At 45.2% G+C, this 20,626-nt stretch overlaps 1 protein-coding gene across 2 annotated transcripts in view; it reads left to right on the top strand.

Annotated features, from left to right (window-relative positions):
* The window catches only part of LOC138566964 (solute carrier family 22 member 6-B-like), a 356,440-nt gene that overhangs the window by 301,227 nt on the left and 34,587 nt on the right, over positions 1-20,626 (top strand). For both annotated transcript variants that reach the window (XM_069644749.1, XM_069644748.1), the window contains one exon: positions 2,539-2,742. In XM_069644749.1, the coding sequence (XP_069500850.1) occupies positions 2,539-2,742 (204 nt within the window). The remainder of the gene's footprint in view (positions 1-2,538; positions 2,743-20,626) is intronic.

The following is a 20,626-nucleotide window of genomic DNA, read 5'->3' as shown; positions in this document are numbered from 1 at the left end:
GGATTGGTCCCGCTCCCTAAGCCCAAGGCAAACCCAGGAGGACTCATGCGCCATAACCAATCACAGCCCTATGTCAATCAGAAAATACAATTTCTGTCCCTCACCATAAATCCCACAAAGGAGGAGGAAGGGGAGCCTTATAAAACTCAGGCAGCTTACTAGGGGGTAGTGAGTTTTAGGAGCAGGTGTTTAAAAGATTGAGAAGGCTGGAGACTGGTGAGAGCTTGAGAGGAGAGTGCCTGAAGAGACTCCAGAGTCGCCAGCAGTTGCAAGTAGTGAGAGGTGGTGAGACCTAAGAAGTTAAAGGGAGAGGTGATATGATGAGGGATTGAGAGTGAACCATCAGCTGGCAGCATCTGTGGGTGAGAGCGAACAGACGGAGGTGATAGGAGATAAGGAGAAAGTTGGAGCAGAGAAGGAAGACGGACAGCAGCGGCAACATCAGAAAGTGAGAGTTGGAAAGAGGAGGTGACAGGAATGAATGAGATAAAGAAGGAAGTGTTAACAGCTGAAATGGAGACAGAACAGGGAGAGGAACTAAGGGTATAGCAGAGGGAATACAATTAGAAGAACAGCTTAAAAAGAGGAGAGAACAGGACCAGACATATGGGAGAAATGGTAAAAGATTGTGTGCAGGAGGAGTTGGACGGTGGAGTACCACGGCTTAGAGTCAGTAATAAGGGTGAGATAAAAAGTGGTACTATTGAGTAGGTGGACCAAAGTTCAGAGGAGAGAACAGGGGGATAAAAGGACATTGTGAGGATACCAAAGTCCCTTTAGAACAACCTTATGCCAGGGAGGGAACAAAAGGGACTGGGGGAAAGTGGACCCAGTAAAAAAAGAAGAACATCAATTATATGACTCTGGGGGATACTACAGGAGTTGAAAAGAAGAGTTGGAAGTGGCTCTGAGGAGTAGGAACATAATAACTGGGGAAAGAATTTGTTAGCAATAGGAGGGAGGTAGTGGTGAGCTAGGTAGATCCTGGGTAGGACAAGACAGTGGGAAGAGGAACAGGGCGGTTATAGGACGAGTATGGTTAGTTCAAAGAAGTGAAGGTAGAGAGACTAGGAGCATGCTCAGGCAAACTAGTGACCCCTCTCCAGCTCTCCCTTCCAGCTCCCACCATAGACCTATCTACTTAGAGGACACAGTGCTGGAAGTATTTATGGGGTATGGATCCCACAAAGCCCACAACTATGTGTGACTACAGAGAAGGGTTTGTGAACCCCCCCAAAATACATGGTCCTGGCCTCTGTCTTGATCTCAGGTGTTCTAAGTCACAGTTGGCATTGGAAGTGGGATTGAGAAGGCTTGGACTGGCTCGCCAGCCCAAGGTGCCAACGGCAAGTTCAGGCCTAGGACAGGAACCGTCACCCCCCTGCCCTAGAAAGGAAGACATTTTAATCCCAGGTGTCCTACGTGACACCACCCAAGAGATGGATTTGCATACAGCAGTGGCTCCCTTTTTTCCACTGTAACAGCTGAGGAATATTGAATACTACTGGTTGGGCTGTCTTTGGATTTGCAGAAAATGTTACAATTTAGCTTCCCCGTGCCTTTGGAAGCTGCAAATATCTCGGTGCAAAGTACTGCAACCTTTAGCATTCTAGATGTGTTGGACTATATATAATTCTCTTCAGCACCAGCCAGCATAGTCAGTTTGAAGGATCATGGGAGCCATAGTCCAAAACATCTGGAGAACCACAGGTCAGAGAGCATGCTTAGCTTGGATGCCTAAGGTCTGTAAAGCAATGTCCAGGAAGGTGACTGTTTTGCCGCACGTGTGCACTGTTTCTGGGAGTAGGGTGTATCTACCAAACGCATGTCCTGCACTACATGGTGAGTGAATTTCTTGCTTGCAGCCTAGATATGTCATACTCTTCTGGTTTATAGGGGGGATTACTCCTTCCTGAGCAGGCTGAGTGAATGCAAGTGGCATGGAGCCCTTATGGAGCCCACACAGCCCTGAGTCAGTCATATGATGCCTCCGGGCTTGTGGCGCTTTATAAATACGTAAACTAAACTAAACAGACGACCTGTGTGGAGAATTAAATCAGTGGGCATGTGATTCCCAATAGTAGGGCAGCAGGTTAGAAACTGAAACTTCTCTTTTTAATAACCTGCCAACACTACAATTTACAGCATCTCGCTCTAGGTGATACCGCACCAGACAAATCGACAATCGATTGTTTTGATTTGACAATCATTGTGCAAAATGGTTGACACTCAAAATGGAAAGTTGTTGTGCCTTTTAGGTACTGGATAACGGCCAGAGGTTTACTTTCAACTCCTCAACAGTAAAATGATGGTTGACACTTTCCAGCACATGGGTAGAACAAACCTCTCGTTCCACTTTGTGGGCTTGTTAAGAAACACACTACAGATCTGAATAAACAAATACACTAACAGTTGTCCAGCATAATACTGTGACAGCAAGTAAACACCTGCTTAAACAAGTTCCTGTCATCACATTGAACCAAGTCATGGAAGGACTTGGAGTAAGACTATGAATAACATTATTTTTTTCATCCTCAGGCAGACTGGAGTGGGCTTTACGAACATGATGATGCGCTTGGGAGCCGTGGTGGCGCCATTGGTCCTCTTGGTCAAGTACTACATCATATTTCTGCCGACAATTATTTTTGGAGTGGTCCCAATATTCTTTGGACTTTCTGTTCTCTTCTTGCCAGAGACACTCAATGTCTGTTTGCCAGATTCTATCATCCAGGTAGAGAACAGGTGAGTGAAATGTGTTAAGTGTCAACTAGGGGTTTTGGTGACAAAGGAAACGTGTAGCCCTTAGCTATGACTCAGCAAAGCTTGCTGCTCAGACCGCCATGTTCACTGGTGTTATCAGAATCCTGACTATTGCGACCTTGTAAGGGCAAGGATGATTTATTGGTTAGAGAATTCCCTTGAGTGGCAATTATGTAAACATAAGTGTAAATGTGTGTTTACCTCTGTCACAGATACCCTTAATAATCTCTGAGTCTGATATATGGCTCAAGGAGTTTTATTATTTGCACTTTAAAATGGACTTTACAGTGTTTTTGAGACTGCCAGGAGACTAGACTTATGGGTATCTCTAACTGGTCCGTCAACCTTCCGCGGGCTCCATCCACCCTAACCCAGGCTTCCCTAACACCCTGGGTTAGCATGAATCTTAGGTAACCCCGTACATGCCCAGTCTATCCTCTCTAGGATGGGAGGCCCGAAAGGCCAAGGCCTCATCTAATATTTTTCTTCTGTGTTAAGAATCATGCAAAGATAGTTCCAGTGATGTCTGGCAGGCTCTCTCTCTCTTTCTCTCCCTCGCTGTCGCTCCCTTTTTCTAATTTGCCTGATCTTACCTCCCACTCACTACTCCCCTTTTTCATCCTACTCGCACTCTTGTCTACACCTCCTTCTGTCTCACTTTCTCCTCCCACATTCTCCCTGCTTTCTCCCTCTGGTCTTCTCACTCCTTCTCCTTTTCCTTCTCACTCTCGTCCCTTCTCTCTTCTCTCTCCTCCTCTGTCCATCCATTCTTCTTACACTCCTACCTCTACTACTTCTCTCTTCTACTGTCTACTTTCTCCTACCTTCAACCCTTCCCTCTACAGCTCCTTCCTCTCTATCGCTCACAATATCTCTATCCTCTTCTCACTCTCTCGGTCTACCTCTCCTACTCTTCTTCTCAATCTCTCACTCCTTTCCTCTCTACACCTTTACAGTACACTATCTCCTTCCACCCACTACACTATCACCCTACACTACCTCTTCCCACCCTCTCCACTACACTCATTGTCACATACACCCTCAACTGTCACAGCTATACTCTTTCCACTTGGTACCACCCTCTCTCACACACAATACCTTTGACAATTGAATTGTGTCATTTTTTTAGGCCATTTAACAAATACATTTTAGCATTAGCTTTAACATTTTAATTGTGGGGACATTTTACTTTGAAATGTACCGTAATTTTGGACAACATCTGATAAAGTATTACACTGTTCTTAGCAACTTGCAGCTTTAGGAGGAAAGCTTGATGTTGACATTTCTTTCTCGTTTCGCTTTTCTATATACTACACTTCCCAGCATCCTTGTAGTCCTCCGGACTACTTTTTTGCTAATGAGGCACGAGAGCGCTGGAGCGGGAGCAAGAAGCCAGTCTGTGCCAGTATTTAAGCCTCCAGGACCTTGTCTGTTCAGCTTTGACATTTGAATTGTGTTGTTATTCTTTTTAGGCCTTTTAACAAATACATTTTAGCCTTAGATTTACATTTTTTATTGTGAGGGCATTTTACCTTGAATTGTGCCGTAATTGCGGACAACTTCTGACAAAGTGTTACGCTATTCTTAGCAACTTGCAGCTGTCGGAGGATACCTTGAAGTTGACATTTATTTCTCGTTTTGCGTTTCTACATGCTACACTTCCCAGCAGCCTTGTAGTCCTCTGGACTACCTTTTTGCTAATCAGGCACGGGAGCGTCCTCGCGGGAGCAAGAAGCCAGTCTGTGCAAGTCCGAGCTTCCGCACTCAGCGTAGGCCACGGACCTTGGCTGCTCCGGCCCACAGCTCATCCACTCTGGTATTCGTACACCATCAGGTATGGAGACCAACACATTACTTCCCTTCCCATTCGTTGTACGACAACAAATAAGGCAAGGTATAGTCAACAAATACTTACAGATGTATTCAGATAACCTAGAAAGGTATCATACCACTTGGACACACAGCTCCTCTAGGGTGCCCTCCTCTACGAGAAACAATGTAACTGCCACAAACATAGTCGATGGGCAGATGGGGCAGTAGTACTTGTGAGAGAAGGGACATTGGTAGAGGATAACTGTAAGGTCAACAAACACTTGACGCTATACCCTGCATTGGTGCATAAACCCGTGCGTGAATCTTATTTGTGATAGTTCTACCAACCTATCTGATGTCACTCTTGTTAAAAAGCTAAATAAGACCATCGTGGAATCCATTTTGTTAAATGGTATTACACTAAACGTTCCCCTTCGTAACACCTTATCTTTAGGAAATCAGCCATAGATGTCCATGACTACATCTTAGATGATGATATAGATATCATGACCTTAACAGAAACCTGGGTGAAAGACTCTAGTTGTCCTATCATCAATCTAGCCACACCTAGGGGGTTATCATTCTTTGGACAGAATAGAGAGTTGGGTAATGGAGGGGGAGTGACACTCATTGCTAGAGAGGAATTATGCCTCTTCCAAACCGCATCGACCTGTAAGGGTTGTGAACTGTTACACCTTAAAATTAACTACTCTCCAGTCCATTGCACCCATTTTATTGTAATTTACCGGCCCCCTTATGAAATGCCTAACTTCACTTAACACCCCCAATACATGCACCTTGCTTATAGGTGACCTTAACAGGTGGAGGGGAAATATCATAGATAAAGAAGCAATCTCCCTGGAGCAAGACCTAAAAAGTATTGATGTCATTGTCCACAATAATGATCGGTCACATATTAAGGGCAATGTCCTGGACTGGGTCTCGGCCAGGAACATGCAGGTTGACTCCATTTGTACTACTCCCTGTAGCTGGTCCGACCACTTGACTATACTATTTAAAATAACTCTACCTGGGAAGCAGGTTCAGCAAGGAAAGCCACTTAAAAAAGTGACTAGTAGGAATTTAAATAACATTGGGCTGGGTGATCTTAATAACTGCCTTCATTACATCATGGCAAACACATCACAAGTGGATCCTCCAGAACTGCTGCCCTCAAGATGTGATCTCATCATGGCAGATATGCTTGGCAACATAGCACCTGTTAAGACTAAGATGGTCAGGGATAGGCAAAACCACCGTTATTGGTTCGCTGCAAAACTTATTAAGTTGAAGCAGGAGAAAAGGACAGCAGAACGACACTGGAATAAAAAACAAGATGGATGAAAACAAACTTACTTGGAACAATATACAAAAACAGTACAGGGACAATATCCACAAAGCTAAGAAAAATGTCTTTAATGCTGAAATTGAGGGATCTTCCAACAGCACTAGGAAATAGTTTGGAATTTTGAAATTCCCGGAGAAGTCCCATTTGAGGTCTGATTTGTCCTCCCCCACAATGGATGACTGTTCTAAAATGCTACAAGCCTTTACAGAAAAAACTATAGCGGCACATGCTAAAACTGTGGCAGATCCGGCCTCAGCTATACTGGCCAAGAATATTGAGGCGACCTTGAGTAAGAAATCCCAACCCTTTCATTTTTCTGCCATATCAGTACACACCCTGGAAGAGTTTCTCTGGAAAATGCACCCTACATCCTGTAATGATGATACTCTGGTGGCTAAAACTATTTGGAATAATGTCAGCACCTTTACACCATTCCTCACACGTTTCACTAACTCCACCTTCCGGCAAGGGATTATTTAGGAGGATGTTAAGAAGGTCGTAGTCACACCCTTGCTAAAAAGGCAGGTTTATACTAAAAAAACTTTAACAACTATAGACCTATCACCAATGTCCTGTTTCTTTTTAAGGTCGTGGATCGGGCGGCTACCATGTAGCTGCAAAAATATCTGGAAGAGGCCAATATCCTTCGTCCGAGACAGTCTGGATTCAGAGAACATAATGTCATTGAGAGTGCTTCAGTTGACCTCCAGAGCCAAATTGTGGACTGTATGGACTGGAGTAAGCCAGGCCTGCTTATGCTGCTTGATTCATCATCAGCATTTGACCTCCTAGATCATAAGAAATTATTGGCCACTCTATCTTCCATGGGCCACTGTTCGCCACCAGCTTTGAAGTGGATGAAGCCTTTCTTGTCTGGCAGGATGTCGAGAGTCTGCTGGGGTCAGGCATCCTCCATACAAAGACCGTCTAACTGTGGAGTTCCGCAGGAAGCATGTCTTTCCCCTGCACTCTTCAATATTTATTTGCATCCGTTGTGTAATGTTCTGGACAAAGTAGGGGCCAAATTCACAAACTACACCAATGATAGCCAGTTGTTGATAGAACTGAGTGGAGACTACGCCGAGGATGCTAGAAACGCCCAGAGCATTTATCAAATAGTGAACAACTGGATGACAGCCAATTGGCTTTGTTGTAACAGTGCTAAGACCTAAGCTAGGACGAAACTGGGTCCTGAATATTCAGAGTTTCTCATTGACGGCCACTGTATTAAGATCCTCAACAAAGTTAAAACCTTGGGAGTGATTGTTGATCAGTCTCTATGAGCCGAAGCGCATATGGACAATGTTATAAAGAAATCCCAATATCATCTGAGGTTACTTAGACTGGTGAAACCTTATGTCACCAGTAGGAACTGCAAAACCCTGGTTAGAGCAATTGTAATGTCCTGCATAGATTTTTGCAATGCTCTTTTAGACAGAGCAAGTAAGAACTGCATACAAAAGCTTCAAATCCTTCAAAATGATGCAGTTTGCATTATTAAAAATGTCTCCAAAAGATATCACATAACTCCGGCTAGGAAGGAACTCCATTGGTTGCCTGTTGCGTCCAGGATTACTTTTAAAATTGTTACTTTTACACATAAATGCCTACACGGCCATGCACCAAGTTATTTTAAAAATTGCTTTACCCAGCAAACACAGGGAAAATCTACAAGAGCTAGCAATACTTAACGTCTCGTCTGTCCAAATGTCAAAAGAACACGTGGTACGGTTTGATCATTCCCGGTCATAGCCACACTTGCCTGGAATGATCTCCCAGTCGAGATCCGTACAGAGAAGAGTCTCCCCATGTTCTGTAAATGGCTTAAGACGCTCTTATTTCATTAAAACCCCTGCTTGACCAATGACTAGGATATCTGTTCATTTAGATTTACTGTCCCGCTGCTCTTTTTCCCCTGTCGCCTGTCAGTGTTGTCAGCAGTCTTTTGTTTCATGTTCTGTGTGCGCCCTGATCCCTGTGGGCTGCGGCATGTTTTAAGCATTAATCGTAAACATAAATATACCTCACCTCCACAGACTCTTCAGCACTCCTCTCCATCTTCTGTCCTTCACCTGTTCTCTCTGTGCGCCTGCACACCTCCTGACCTTGCCTGAATGCATTTCACTGTGTTTTGATCATGTTGATTTTTTATACCTGTGACTTTCCTCGTTCATCTCTTCCCTTTTTCCCCATCAGGTATGCACTCCACCTGACTCTGAGCCAATCTCCATTTGTTTTTCCCCTCGTGTTGTGCCTTGATTTGAAAAGTCCCTGTGTTTTTACTGCATTGGATATGGGTTCTGTGTTCTTCACTCTCTGAGCTGCATTGTGTAATGTTTATCTCATTTGACTGGGGCCAAAGTGTTAAAATCTGCCTGGAAGTTGGTGGCTTTCTCCAGCGGTCTGCTGGGCTCTCCCAGTGGTGCATTGCATGATGGTTCTTGCAGTTCTGAAATAATGCACAGAGAACCTGGCCATTAATTAAGGGTGCAAGGTATTGGGTGATTAACAGTGGTACCAGAATCAACAATCAAGGCACATATAGGCCAAGGCCCTCCCAACACACTTACTTGTAGGATCGGCTCTGGCATATTGTATGGTAGGCCACCTACCCCTGATCTGAAGGGGTCCCTTCCCTCGCTGACTGGGTCAAGCTCCTGGTCCTGTCACACCTCATCTACAATGACTTTGTCATAGTTTAATCTCGTCGGAATATCTTCATCCAACATGTACTTTTCTTATCCACTGTTTGTATGGTTTTACCTTCATTCTCATCGCCTTTAAGAATTTCAGCATTGACTTCTTAATTCAAGAAAAAGAACTAGTAAATTACAATAAAAAAGTCGTAAAAATGTAATAACATAAACTAAATACAAACATTTTAGTACAAACAAAGGTTATAATAAAGTGGCCAGCACAACTTGGCACTTTGGCACTCCTCCCTCTAACCTCCTATTCCTGGTCCATTATGTATTAAATGGTAGTCTGGCAGCTTAGCCCCATTCCTGACCCAGCTCCCATCCCCATCGCCCTGTCTTTTCAAAAACATTCTGGTGCGTTCCCATGTGCCGTTGTCAACCTCAGTGTCCTTCTCCCAACTTCCCTGCAAAACTGTCCTTAAGCCATGTTAGGTCCAATTCCACTGAACCCTCTGTGCTCTTTACCACAATGCCCATCCTGCTTTTATTTGTGTTTTGTATTTACATAGCACAACCCTAGCTAGGGAGCAAAGAAATGTTGTACAATGTTCGTTGGGAATTACCATAAACTGGCCTTGGAGGGGAACAATTCTGACTGTGGGTCTGTGAGGTCATGGTCCACAATGGCGGTTTTCTCTTGAGAGGAGGAATTGAGGATTCTAGGTACTCCCTAAAGAACAGGGTTCTTAGGTCCTACCTGAACTGCAAGATTGTTGCAATCAACCTAATTGTGAATGGGATAGTGTTCTAGTAGGATGGTTCATAGCACGGAATTCTTAATTCCCTTTTTTCTTTGTGCACCAGTTTTATCTACATTCTTATGCTGACCTAAATCCTTGTGATGTGCGTGCCACCTGAGCTGGTGTGTTTTGTGGCAAGGTGGGTGAGCTTCCAGGTGGTAATTAAAGACTACCTGGCTGGGAAAGGTAACCAGTGCAGGCCTCTTAGAACAGGGCAGATGTGGTCAACTTCCTTTGATCCAGTGATCAGGTGTTGGCAAAGAACTAAGGTTTTTCTGCACCCCCCAAGCGCTTTAGAATTAGGCAATACTTCTTTTAGGCACTATAAGGGACTGGGGGCAGGAGAGGCACTGGGAAGACTCTCTCATGCAGATATATTCACATACACAGAAATGGACAGGTACCAAAGAAGGACATGGCAATCCCTCGAAAAGGCAGTTATTGTTTAAATATAAAGCACCATTAACTATTAGCTGAATAGATATAGACTACAGGCTTCTGCAGTGTTTGCTAGCACTGGAAGAGCACATGACTCACCAGCTGTCAAATGTCCGTCAAGAGCCCATGCAGACAGCTGCATGTTCAATGGCCCTTGGGGTGTTGTAGGTGAGCGGGCGGGATGCTGACAAGGAGGCCATGCTCTTCATTAAGTTGTGGGATTACTAGTGCTTGGGCCATGGTACTGAAGTCCCATGCTGGGAGGAACGGTTTTATATTCCAGAGAAGTGCTAGTTGCTGCCAGGCTGTCTGGGTATTTTTAGCAGTGTGTTTCCAGAAGGAGAGGTGGCTTTCGAAAGTGAAACTAATCGATTTGGTGGTTGTGGTAACCAGAGTAGTGAATCCACCAAGAAGCATACAATTTAGCCACCCTCGAATGGTCTCCGGTTTAGCTGGATGTTCTAGTAGGATGAATTCTGTTTTTGAAATCAAGGTTGACACTCACTGCAGCATGAGATGTCTTGAGCATAGCTCACTTTGAGCTATACCTATTACCCACTCATTGAGGATGTGAGATTTATGGGTCAGTGAGAAAGGACCATAGCAGCTCTAAATAGAGATTGAGGATTGCTGGAGAGAGGACGGAACCCTGCAGATGGCCAGACGATGGTCCAACCTGAAGTCACCCATCTCGACTGCTTGGTCTCTACTTGAACATGCCAAATACGGCAGAGAATTTGCTTAGGACCATGACTGAGGACTCTCCTTTGTCCATGAGCTGGAGAGGATTGTCAAAGACTTGGATGATAGCAGTCTCTGTGATGCCCATAGGTCTGAATCCCAATTAGTAGTCACAGAGTAGACCTTGTTGGTTGATCTGAACAGGACGTTGTTTGGCCACTGTTTTCTCCATGATTTTGCCAATAAATGGAAAGCCAGTAATTAGCCGGTCTTTTGCAAGGTCATCTGAGTTTTGGACTACCTGGAAAGATGCCTTGATTGAGCAAGTCATTCCCTTTTAGGGAGAAGGGTTGCGGACAATGCCCTCAATCTGTTTTATGAGGTCAGCAGGTAGAATGTCGTTCTTGTATGAGGTAGGTTTTAGTGTCAGTAAGGATAAGGTCCTTACAAACGAGGAGCTGAAGGCATAAATAGTTTTTTGATTCACACGATGGGACTGTGAGTGCGTAGGGCACAGGTTTGGAGATGTCCATGTGTTGTCTGATTTTGGCACTCTTAAAAATGAAGAAGGTATTCATTGCATTCCATTTTTCGTGGATCCTGTGTTTATTTGTCCAGGTAGCAGATTGGAACAGTGTTTGACTGCCACAAAGAAGGCTTTGCTCCTGTTAGATTACTTCTGAGATGGTTGTGGACTAATGTGTGCATTTTGCTTTAGGGATGACTGAGCAGCACGTGGTGTGGAAGGTCTTTAAGGTGAGGAGGCCAGTTTTGGGGGTTTTTTATGCCAGCATTTCACTTAGATGATAGTTTGTTGTTGGTTAGATCCTGATTGTACATTGAAACAGAGAGTGTAGTCCTGGTGTGACACTGCGTCATTTGGGCGGCACATCTACCAGTTCTGTCATGGTGTGGCTTGAACTCTGTGACTTGCCTTCATGCACCTTGCCCTCTCTGTACATTAGTCACCTTTTGATTCATGGAGCAGCTGCAGACTGACCTGACTGGTGTAAAGCAGTTAGTGTAATTTTGTGTGTGTTGGGGGATGTGGGGTTCTAAATGTAAAATATTTTATTTACATTTAGTTACATTTTAGATAATAGATCTAAATTCAGTTTATTAACTTTTTATGTTACAATAATTTATAAAATTGTTATTTTTAAACTTCAAACTGTTTAATATTTTTCAAAAACAATGCTAAATATTGTAAATCATTATTGAAAGATGTACAAACCTAGACGTGGTGATGTAGCAGTTTTCTCCTTTTATGGCAGAATATCTTCAGTCAACTCTCAACAACCACCTTGAACTTTTCCATTTTTAAAACAATTTGTAGTGGAGGGCAGCACTTTTTCTTTCAATTGTAAACTGTTTGTGGTTAAATAAGTGCATGTAAATGAGATTTGGTAGGATGAGGTGAATGGGCTAAGTGATTGGAAGAACAAGGTAGCCACGGAGTGAAAAAATACAAAGTAACAGCCTACAAAGTAAATCTGACAGAGTAAAGTGCCATTACTCGTAGTCAAAGGGCAAATGAAAGGCCAATTTCGGAACACACAGCAAGTACGCATCATGAGATTGGGATGGTAAAACTGGTGGAGTACGACATATATGTGTTTATGATTATGATACACAGAGAGTTGATGAGTAAGAGAAGTCTTTAATGTAACCGTGTGGGAGAACAAGCAGGTAATTCATGGGGCTGTTCAACTTGCAAAACAGGCTTCCCTCTGCCCTTTCGCGAAGTAAGCCAACCAGTGAAGAAACCTGGCCAGGCTAGATGCCTGCATGACGTGCCCTACGACTGACAGTCTCATTCTCAAACCCCTACATGAAACCTCTTCCACCTCATATTGTTTTGTTGAAGGACAAACCAGCTGTTTGTAAATCTGCCAAGTTGAGAATATCTGTCACGCTGCCGTCTTCCGATGGCCGCTGGCGGCTATGGAACGATTGGCGTTGGCGGCGCCATTAGATTGTTCCAGGTTTGTTTCTCACTTCCTGGTCCACCGGTCTAGTCTTTTTGCTCCTTAGCGCCAGTTCAGTATTTAACCCCGCCCATCTCTGGGTTCGGCGCGTTGCAACTTGGTCTTTTCACTTTGTTGCTGTGCTCCCGTGTTTTTTCTCCTTGCGCTTGCTCTACCTGCCTTGCCTCGCTTTCACCTTTCTGCTTTGCTCTGCTTTCCTTCCCGCTCTGTGCTCTTTTTTCCTGGCTCTCTTACGTTCCGCCCTGGCAGTCTGTATCCTGTCTCCCTTCGCGCTGTACACCTACCTGGCCTGTTTGTTGGACTAGGCTCCTTATCCACGCCCGTTTCCATCCAGGACGTCGGCTACAGTATAGCCCCCACTCTTCAGCCTCAAGTCCAAAACCTTCCTCCTCTGCTACTACCTTCGGAACCTCCACAGTGCGCTACGGATCTCCTTCCATCCAGTTCTGGACTATTGAACCACCCGGAAGTCTGCTTCTACTAACACTACTGAGAGGTTTTGTTAAGCGGCTGCTTTTTTCCTCTCCATTTGGTCCCTGCGGGAAGGGAGTCCACTGCTTCCCTGTTTAACAGGGAATCAGGGTGGCTTCTTACCGAGGACGACCCTTTCTCTTCTCAAATAAGAAATCAAAGAAGAAGCTCACCCGGCGAACCGACTCCTCAGAAGATTCAGGTGAGGAGGAAGGGGAGGTGGACATTGATCTTGTCGAAAAACCACCTTTAACAACAGTGCATGGCAGTTTGCAACGCCACAAGAACATATCAATGGCTACCCCTGAACAGCTTCAGGAGCTTCTTATAGCTGTGCATAACATCACACAGGAATTACAGGCTGTCAAAGGCGAAAATATGGCCCTTAGGCAATGGGCCGACCACTTTGAACAGTCCCGGAGTGACCTTCCTCCCATGCCCTTATCCTGTGGCAAATTTGATGGTTCACCCAATAAATTCAAGGAATTTATGGAAGCTTGCATTATCCATTTCACCTTCAGACCCCAGACCTATGCCTCAGATCAAGGCCGCATAGGTTTTCTGATCTCCAATTTAACTGGCAATGCCCTATCTTGGGCAACTCCTCAACAAGGACAGGTGCTAGTCCTTTACTGCAAGATTATCCCGGGTTTACAGCACAATTCAAATTGGCATTCGAGAGGCAGGAGACTGCTGTTGTAGCCAGTGAACAATTGTTGGACATCCGCCAGGGTACTTCTGACCTTTTGTCATACATATCCCGCACTAAGCGGGTGGCTGCAGATGCAGGTTGGCAGGAGAACACCCAATATACCATCTTTCCCCAGGGTCTTAGGGAAGATCTCAAAGATGAGTTGGTAAGAATTAGTAGACCTGCCACACTTGCCGATCTTTGGTCTACAGTTATACAGCTTGACTTCTGCCTCTCAGAACGGCGTTCAGAACATCGAAGACATCGTGGGCTCCCGATTCAGACAGAGCCTAGCACATCCTCCCCCACTCCCACCTGCTCGAATAAGGAGGAACCCATGCAAATAGGTACTACTAGAGGACCACTTTCGTCTGAAGAAAGAAAACAACGCAGGGACAACAATCTGTGTATGTACTGCAGGTCCACTCAACACATTCTACGGGACTGTCTGGATGTACCACCCCGACGATCGGGAAACGCCACACCTCAGAACTAGTGGGGACGAGTTACCGAGGGGGATTTCCTGGTCCCTTTGTTTCATTATCTGTTACTCCCGTCAATTCCACAGAGGACAACCGCCTTATGGTAATTGGTGTCCAATTGTGTCTTTCCCAACAAACATTCAAAGTACTTGCTCTACTTGACTGTGGAGCAGCTGGATGTTTTATGGATGTCGTCTGGGCTGACAAGACTGGAATTGGTCGTTTGGAGAAAGAGGAAGACCAAAAGGTGGAGGGAGTGTATGGCAGACCATTAAGTTCCGGACTCATCACACACACTACTTCTCCCATGGTGATGAAGATACGTCATCATACCAAAACCATCCAATTTGATTTGAGCAGAGCCGCGCATTTCCCAGTCATCCTGGGTGTTTCGTGGCTACGGAAACACAATCCTACTATAGACTGTACTAAGAATCAATTGACTTTTGACTCTGAATATTGTCAAAGATCATGTACTTCCAAAACCCAGCATGCCCCTGTTCTCGCTTTTCCTGATCCATCCCGGAAAACGGACGTCTTAAAGGTGAACAGCATTTCCACGGAATTCTTTCAGTATCAGGAGGTATTTCAGAACGAGGGTCCTCAAGATTTACCACCGCACCGACCAGAGGACTGCAGCATCAACCTACTGCCCAATGTGGTGGTACCCTTTGGGCGGATGTTTTCTCTTTCTCTCAAAGAGAAGGAGGCGCTTAAGGAGGACTCCAATCTGCACCACAGGCTTATTCAGCACTCTCACTCTCCCGCCGGAGCCTCACTTTTCTTCGTTCCTAAGAAAGGATCTTGTGAACTTCGACCTTGCATCGACTACAGGGGCCTTAACCAAGTCACAATAAGGGATCGTTATCCCATGCCTCTTATAAGAGACATACTGGAGGCAGTCCAATGAGCCAAGGTGTTCTCCAAGATCGATCTCAGGAGAGCCTACCACCTTCTACGGATCCGCTCAGGAGATGAGTGGAAGACGGCTTTCCGTACACCCAATGGACACTATGAATACTGTGTCATGCCCTTTGGCTTGGTCAATGCACCATCGATTTTTCAGCGATTTATGGATCGTATATTCTCTGACCTATTTCATTGTGCCATAGTCTATCTAGACGACATTTTGGTATTTTCGAAGAACACTCAGCTCCACACAACACATCTCCACCAGGTTCTCCAGCGATTACAAGAAAACCACCTTAAGATTAATGCTGAGAAGTGTGTCTTTCAGGTTCCTGAGGTTCCTTACCTTGGGTTCATTTTGTCTTCAGAGGGTGTCCGGATGGATCCCGCAAAGATAGAAGGTATACTACACTGGCCCATGCCTAGTTCTGTCAAGGATGTTCAAAGGTTCCTAGGACTTGCCAATTTTTATCGCAAGTTTATTCTTGGATTTTCCGACAGAGTACTCCCCATCACTAGGCTACTCAAGAAGTCTTCTATGCCATTTACATGGGGCCCTGAGGCTAACCAGGCCTTTCAACAGTTGAAAGAGGATTTCTGCTCGGCTCCTGTCCTTCGCCAACCTGACCAGAGCTTAAGATTTATTGTTGAGACTGATGCTTCAGCTGCCGCCCGAGCGCAGTGCTCCTGCAGGAACATGAGGGTATGGAGTACCCCGTGGCCTATATGTATAAGACGTTGAACGACAGTCAGACACACTATTCCGTCATTGAAAAGGAGCTACTGGCCATGAAATCCGCCTGTGAGGAATGGTGTCATCTTCTACAAGGGGCTACCCATCCTTTTGAAATACGGACCGACCACAAGAATCTCAAAGTTCTACAGAACATGGAATGTGTCAATTCACGTCAGGCCCGATGGGCCCACTTCTTTATGCAATGTGACTTCATTCTGACCTACCTGCCAGGTTCCAAGAATGTACTTGCCGATGCTCTGTCAAGAAAATCCTTTCACAGGATGGTACAGAAGGAACCCCGTAGTCTCATGCTCCCGGAGGTTAAGATCATCTGTTCCGTTGAGTCCTATTTCGAGGAGGTTTGAAGCGCTACACGGTCTGCGCTGGTATTCCTCCTGCTACCCCACTCGCCGAGAACCTTCTAGACCAAGATGGTTTGTACTTCAAGCAACAACGCTTGTTCCTTCCCAACTTCCAAACACGGCAGGCGGCACTTAGATGGTGCCATGACGACCCTGTTGGAAACCATACCATACTGTCCATACCTGTCCAGTTTGTAATCGGTCTAAACACAACACTCAAAAATCCATTGGTTTCCTGCAACAAGAAGAGATTCCCAAGAGACCTTGGAGCCTGATAGCTACCGACTTCATTGTGGATCTTCCCCCTTCAGAAGGCTGCTCTTGCATAATGGTAACAGTCGACTGTTTTACCAAGATGGCTCATTTCTCCCCCCTGGTTGGTTTGCCTACTGCAGCAGAGATGGCGGCTGTATTTGCCAGAGATATATTTCGCTTACATGGCACGCCGGATAAGATAATTTCTGACAGAGGTCCTCAATATGTCTCCCGCTTTTGGAAAGAACTTTGCGACAGGTTGGGCATAGAACGTGCCCTATCGTCAGGTTTCCATCCGCAGACCAATGGGCAAACAGAAAGGACAAACGCAACACTAGAGCAATATCTTCGATGCTTCACTAATCAACAACAGGACAATTGGGTCAGCTTGCTGCCCACTGCAAAATTCGCCTACAACAAATTCAAGCACAGTGCCACAGGTCTCAGCCCTTTCTTTTGTTCCTATGGTTTTCACCCGAGCTTTACTTCTTCTCTATCCTTTCCTCCATCTGTCACACCCTCTGTGGATGACCTGCTGTTTAGTATCTCGGAGGTTCACAAATCTGCGGTTGAGAACCTACGGGCAAGCAGTCTTCGCTACAGTGCCTGGAGTAATTCTAAGCGCCTGCCCTCTCCGAAGTGGCAAACTGGTACTAAAGTTTGGTTGTCCACTAAATATCTGCCTCGCTGGCTTCATCACTCTAAGCTTTCACCCCGTTTTCTGGGTTCTTTTCCCATTGTCCGCAAGATCAATCCTGTGGCTTTCCGTCTTTTGCTACCTAAACACATGCACCGCCTCCACCCTGTTTTTCACTCTTCCCTTCTTAGAGAATTCAAGGGGGATCCCTATCATCGCCCTTTGCCCCGGGATCCGGTGCCAACTGAGGTTCCTCCTGAGGAGTATGAAGTGGCCTCAGTGCAGGATTCACGTTATCGGCTGGGCCAGTTGGAATATTACATCCATTGGAAAGGTTATCCCCATTCTGAGGATTCCTGGGAACCAGTTTCTCATGTACATACCCCGGCATTGGTCCAGAGGTTCCACCGCAGGTTTCCGGGTAAGCCGGGGGGGTCGCTTGGGAGGGGATATACTGTCACGCCGCCATCTCCCGGTGGCCGCTGGCGGCTTTGGAACGCTTGGCGTTGGTGGCACCATTAGATTGTTCCAGGTTTGTTTCTCACTTCCTGGTTCACCGGTCTAGTATTTTTGCTCTTTAGCGCCGGTTCAGTATTTAACCCCGCCCATCTCTGGGTTCGGCATGTTGCAACTTGGTCTTTTTCACTTTGTTGCTGTGCTCCCGTGTTTTTTCTCCTCGCGCTTGCTCTACCTGCCTTGCCTCACTTTCACCTTTCTGCTTCGCTCTGCTTTCCTTCCCGCTCTGTGCTCTTTCTTCCTTGCTCTCTTACTTTCCGCCCTGGCAGTCTGTATCCTGTCTCCCTTGGCGCTCTACACCTACCTGGCCTGTTTGTTGGACTCCGCTCCTTATCCAATCCGTTTCCATCCCGGATGTCGGCTACAGTATAGCCTCCACTCTTCAGCCTCAAGTCCAAGACCTTCCTCCTCTGCTACTACCTTCGGAACCTCCACAGTGCGCTACGGATCTCCTTCCATCCAGTTCTGGACTATTGAACCACCCGAAGTCTGCTTCTATCACCACCACTGAGAGGTTTTTTTAAGTGGCTGCTTTTTTCCTCTCCATTTGGTCCCCGCGGGAAGGGAGTCCAATGCTTCCCTGTTTAACAGGGAATCAGGGTGGCTTTTTACCAAGGACGACCCTTTCTCTTCTCAAAGAAGAAATCAAAGAAGAAGCCCACCCGGCGAACGGACTCCCAGAGGATTCAGGTGATGAGGAAGGGGACGTGGACATTGATCTTGTCGAAAGACCACCTTTAACAACAGTGCATGACAATATCATTCTTAATTGTAAACCATCACATTTCCAGTAACAGAGTGGACAATTCAAGTATATTGAATAAGGCAGAGCATCATGGTAGTGTTTGGTGGCTCTATAAATCATAGGAAAATAACACTACCTGTCTATCAGTAAAAGATAAGTCAATAACTACATAAAGCACTGCATGAATGTGACACTTCAACATCATTCCTGTAAAAATATATTGTACAAATATTTCTGTGAGTGTGTAAATGCACTTATATAGCCCACACTCGCAAAGGCAGAATAAGTGTGGGATTGTGGCTAAAGGCTTCCTGCACAAAAGTTGAGCTACCAACACCACACAGTCCACCTATTCAGGATGTGTGGCAATGCTCAAGCCTCCTTGAAGTGCAGTTAGTGCATTTTTCAGTAGCACAGGTCAAATGTAAGCTTTACTCATTGATTTATTTTTATTTGTACAAGCACCACAAGGAGAAAGTCGATTCAGGAGGCCAAGGAGAAGAAATGGGCAGGTCAAGTAGGAAGGGACAGTGAGAAGGTGAGACAAGTTGCATAGCGGTACAATTTTGACTTCCACTGCGATGGGGTGTTGCCTTCCAGAAAAACTGTCTACGGTGCTTTAAGGTGGGAAGTGTTAAATTTCCAAGTGATCATTTTTACATTGCAAGTAGTCCTCTTTATTTGAAAGGGGAATGGCCACTTGGGTAGGTCTTATTTAATAGTAGAAAGCTGTGGATCTCTCTTACTTCCTGGGGAAGATTGTTCTAGAGTGGTGCCCTTGGACTGACGGAACTCTTCCACCAAACCATGTTTTTTTGCTGTGAATTGTGAACAAAAACTTTGTCATGGGTAATTTGTGATGCCACATAGGTTTGTAGAGGGCTGTGCTAAGGTATTCTGGGACTTTCTTCTGGGCCTTATTTTCCAAAAGATTTTGTGGGAGTGACCGTGGATGTTTAGATACGTTCACCCACTGGTCAATTAGCAGCCGTTGGAGGGATTTCAAGGCTGGGGATATGTGGCCTCTGGTTTTAGGCACAGTATCAGTCAACCTACTCTACTTTTGTACCTGTTGTAAGTGATAAATATGCTATTTTGGGAGGCCTAAGTAGAGTCTTTTACAGTAGTCGAGCTTGATCAGAACATGTGACTGAGGTAATTCTACTTTGTGATTGATGGAGGGGTTGAAGAGGGCAGCCTTTAGTCAGTGTGTTTACTTGGTTGGAGAACGATATGTTTTCATAGACTAGAATGTGTATGTTTTTACTCTTGAGTTTCGGACATCTTGGATACTAAGTAGAGAGGACCAGATCAAGTAGATTTGAGTTAGATTCATGACAAGGCAAAGTTGACTATTTCTATTTTGTTTGCATTAAGCTTGTGCCTCACATTACACTTTTGAACTGTCATCAAGCTTTAAGTGATGATGATGTTTGCAGAGGTAATGTTTACTTAGTTGCATATCACCGACATAAAGGTTAAGTTGGTCTGTAAAAGCATTTAGGCACATTAGCCAAAGTGTGCCATAGAATTAAAAAGCACTTGCACGAGAAAGTCTCCTTTTTAGGACTGGCTAGAGAGATCTTGCTCTCTGCCAGAGCTTTTGAAAGAATGTGTTTGGACTTTAGAGGGAGTGCAATCAGCTGAAAGGTCATTCCAGCAGCGTTCATTTTTTAAGAGCCAGTTGAGCTGTCTAGGTAGGGGAGAGCTCTGTGAAAAATGCTTTTAAAACCATGCCGTCTTTCCATGCTGCTTGGTACATTAATGTGTTTTCCACCGCAGTCTTCCATTACATTGCACTTGTGTAACTGTTGCTTATGGCTGTCTCTGTGTTGTCAAACTCTTCAGTCCTTTCTTCATTTCTATATGCCCAGGCAGCTTACTGAAACCCAGAAGGACGAGTTTAGCGATAGTCCCTTTTTTTAGGTGCCCCAATGATACTCCAGCATTCTCTGTCCCGCACAGCACTAGCGATGTCCATGCCACCAGCACCAAAATAATGTTTGCTATGCCCACTAGCCTAATGTCATGTAGCCTCTGTTGCTGTTTGTGCCGGCTGACCAGTGTCCCGACCAGAGAACAGTTTCAACATAAGGGAGCAAACAAAACTGCAATTATCCAACAGAAGGGAGCAGCATCACTAAGGAAAAAGTAACCTTTTAGAAAGTGGAAAAAGTAATTCAGTGTGTGTGTGTGTGTGTGTGTGTGTGTGTGTGTGCTGTGAATGCAGTGTATGTTGAATCCATAGGCCCTTTAAGCGAGGTAGCGCTATCTGGGATAGATGGGGATGCAGAATAAACTCTCACACCAATAATAAGACCGACTCAGGAAGTTGGCAAAACGTAACTGTTTTATT

Source organism: Ambystoma mexicanum, chromosome 2p (assembly GCF_040938575.1).
Source record: "Ambystoma mexicanum isolate Mex_15411 chromosome 2p, UKY_AmexF1_1, whole genome shotgun sequence".
NCBI classification, from domain to species: Eukaryota; Metazoa; Chordata; class Amphibia; order Caudata; family Ambystomatidae; genus Ambystoma; species Ambystoma mexicanum.
This window is presented reverse-complemented; position numbering and strand designations above follow the sequence as displayed.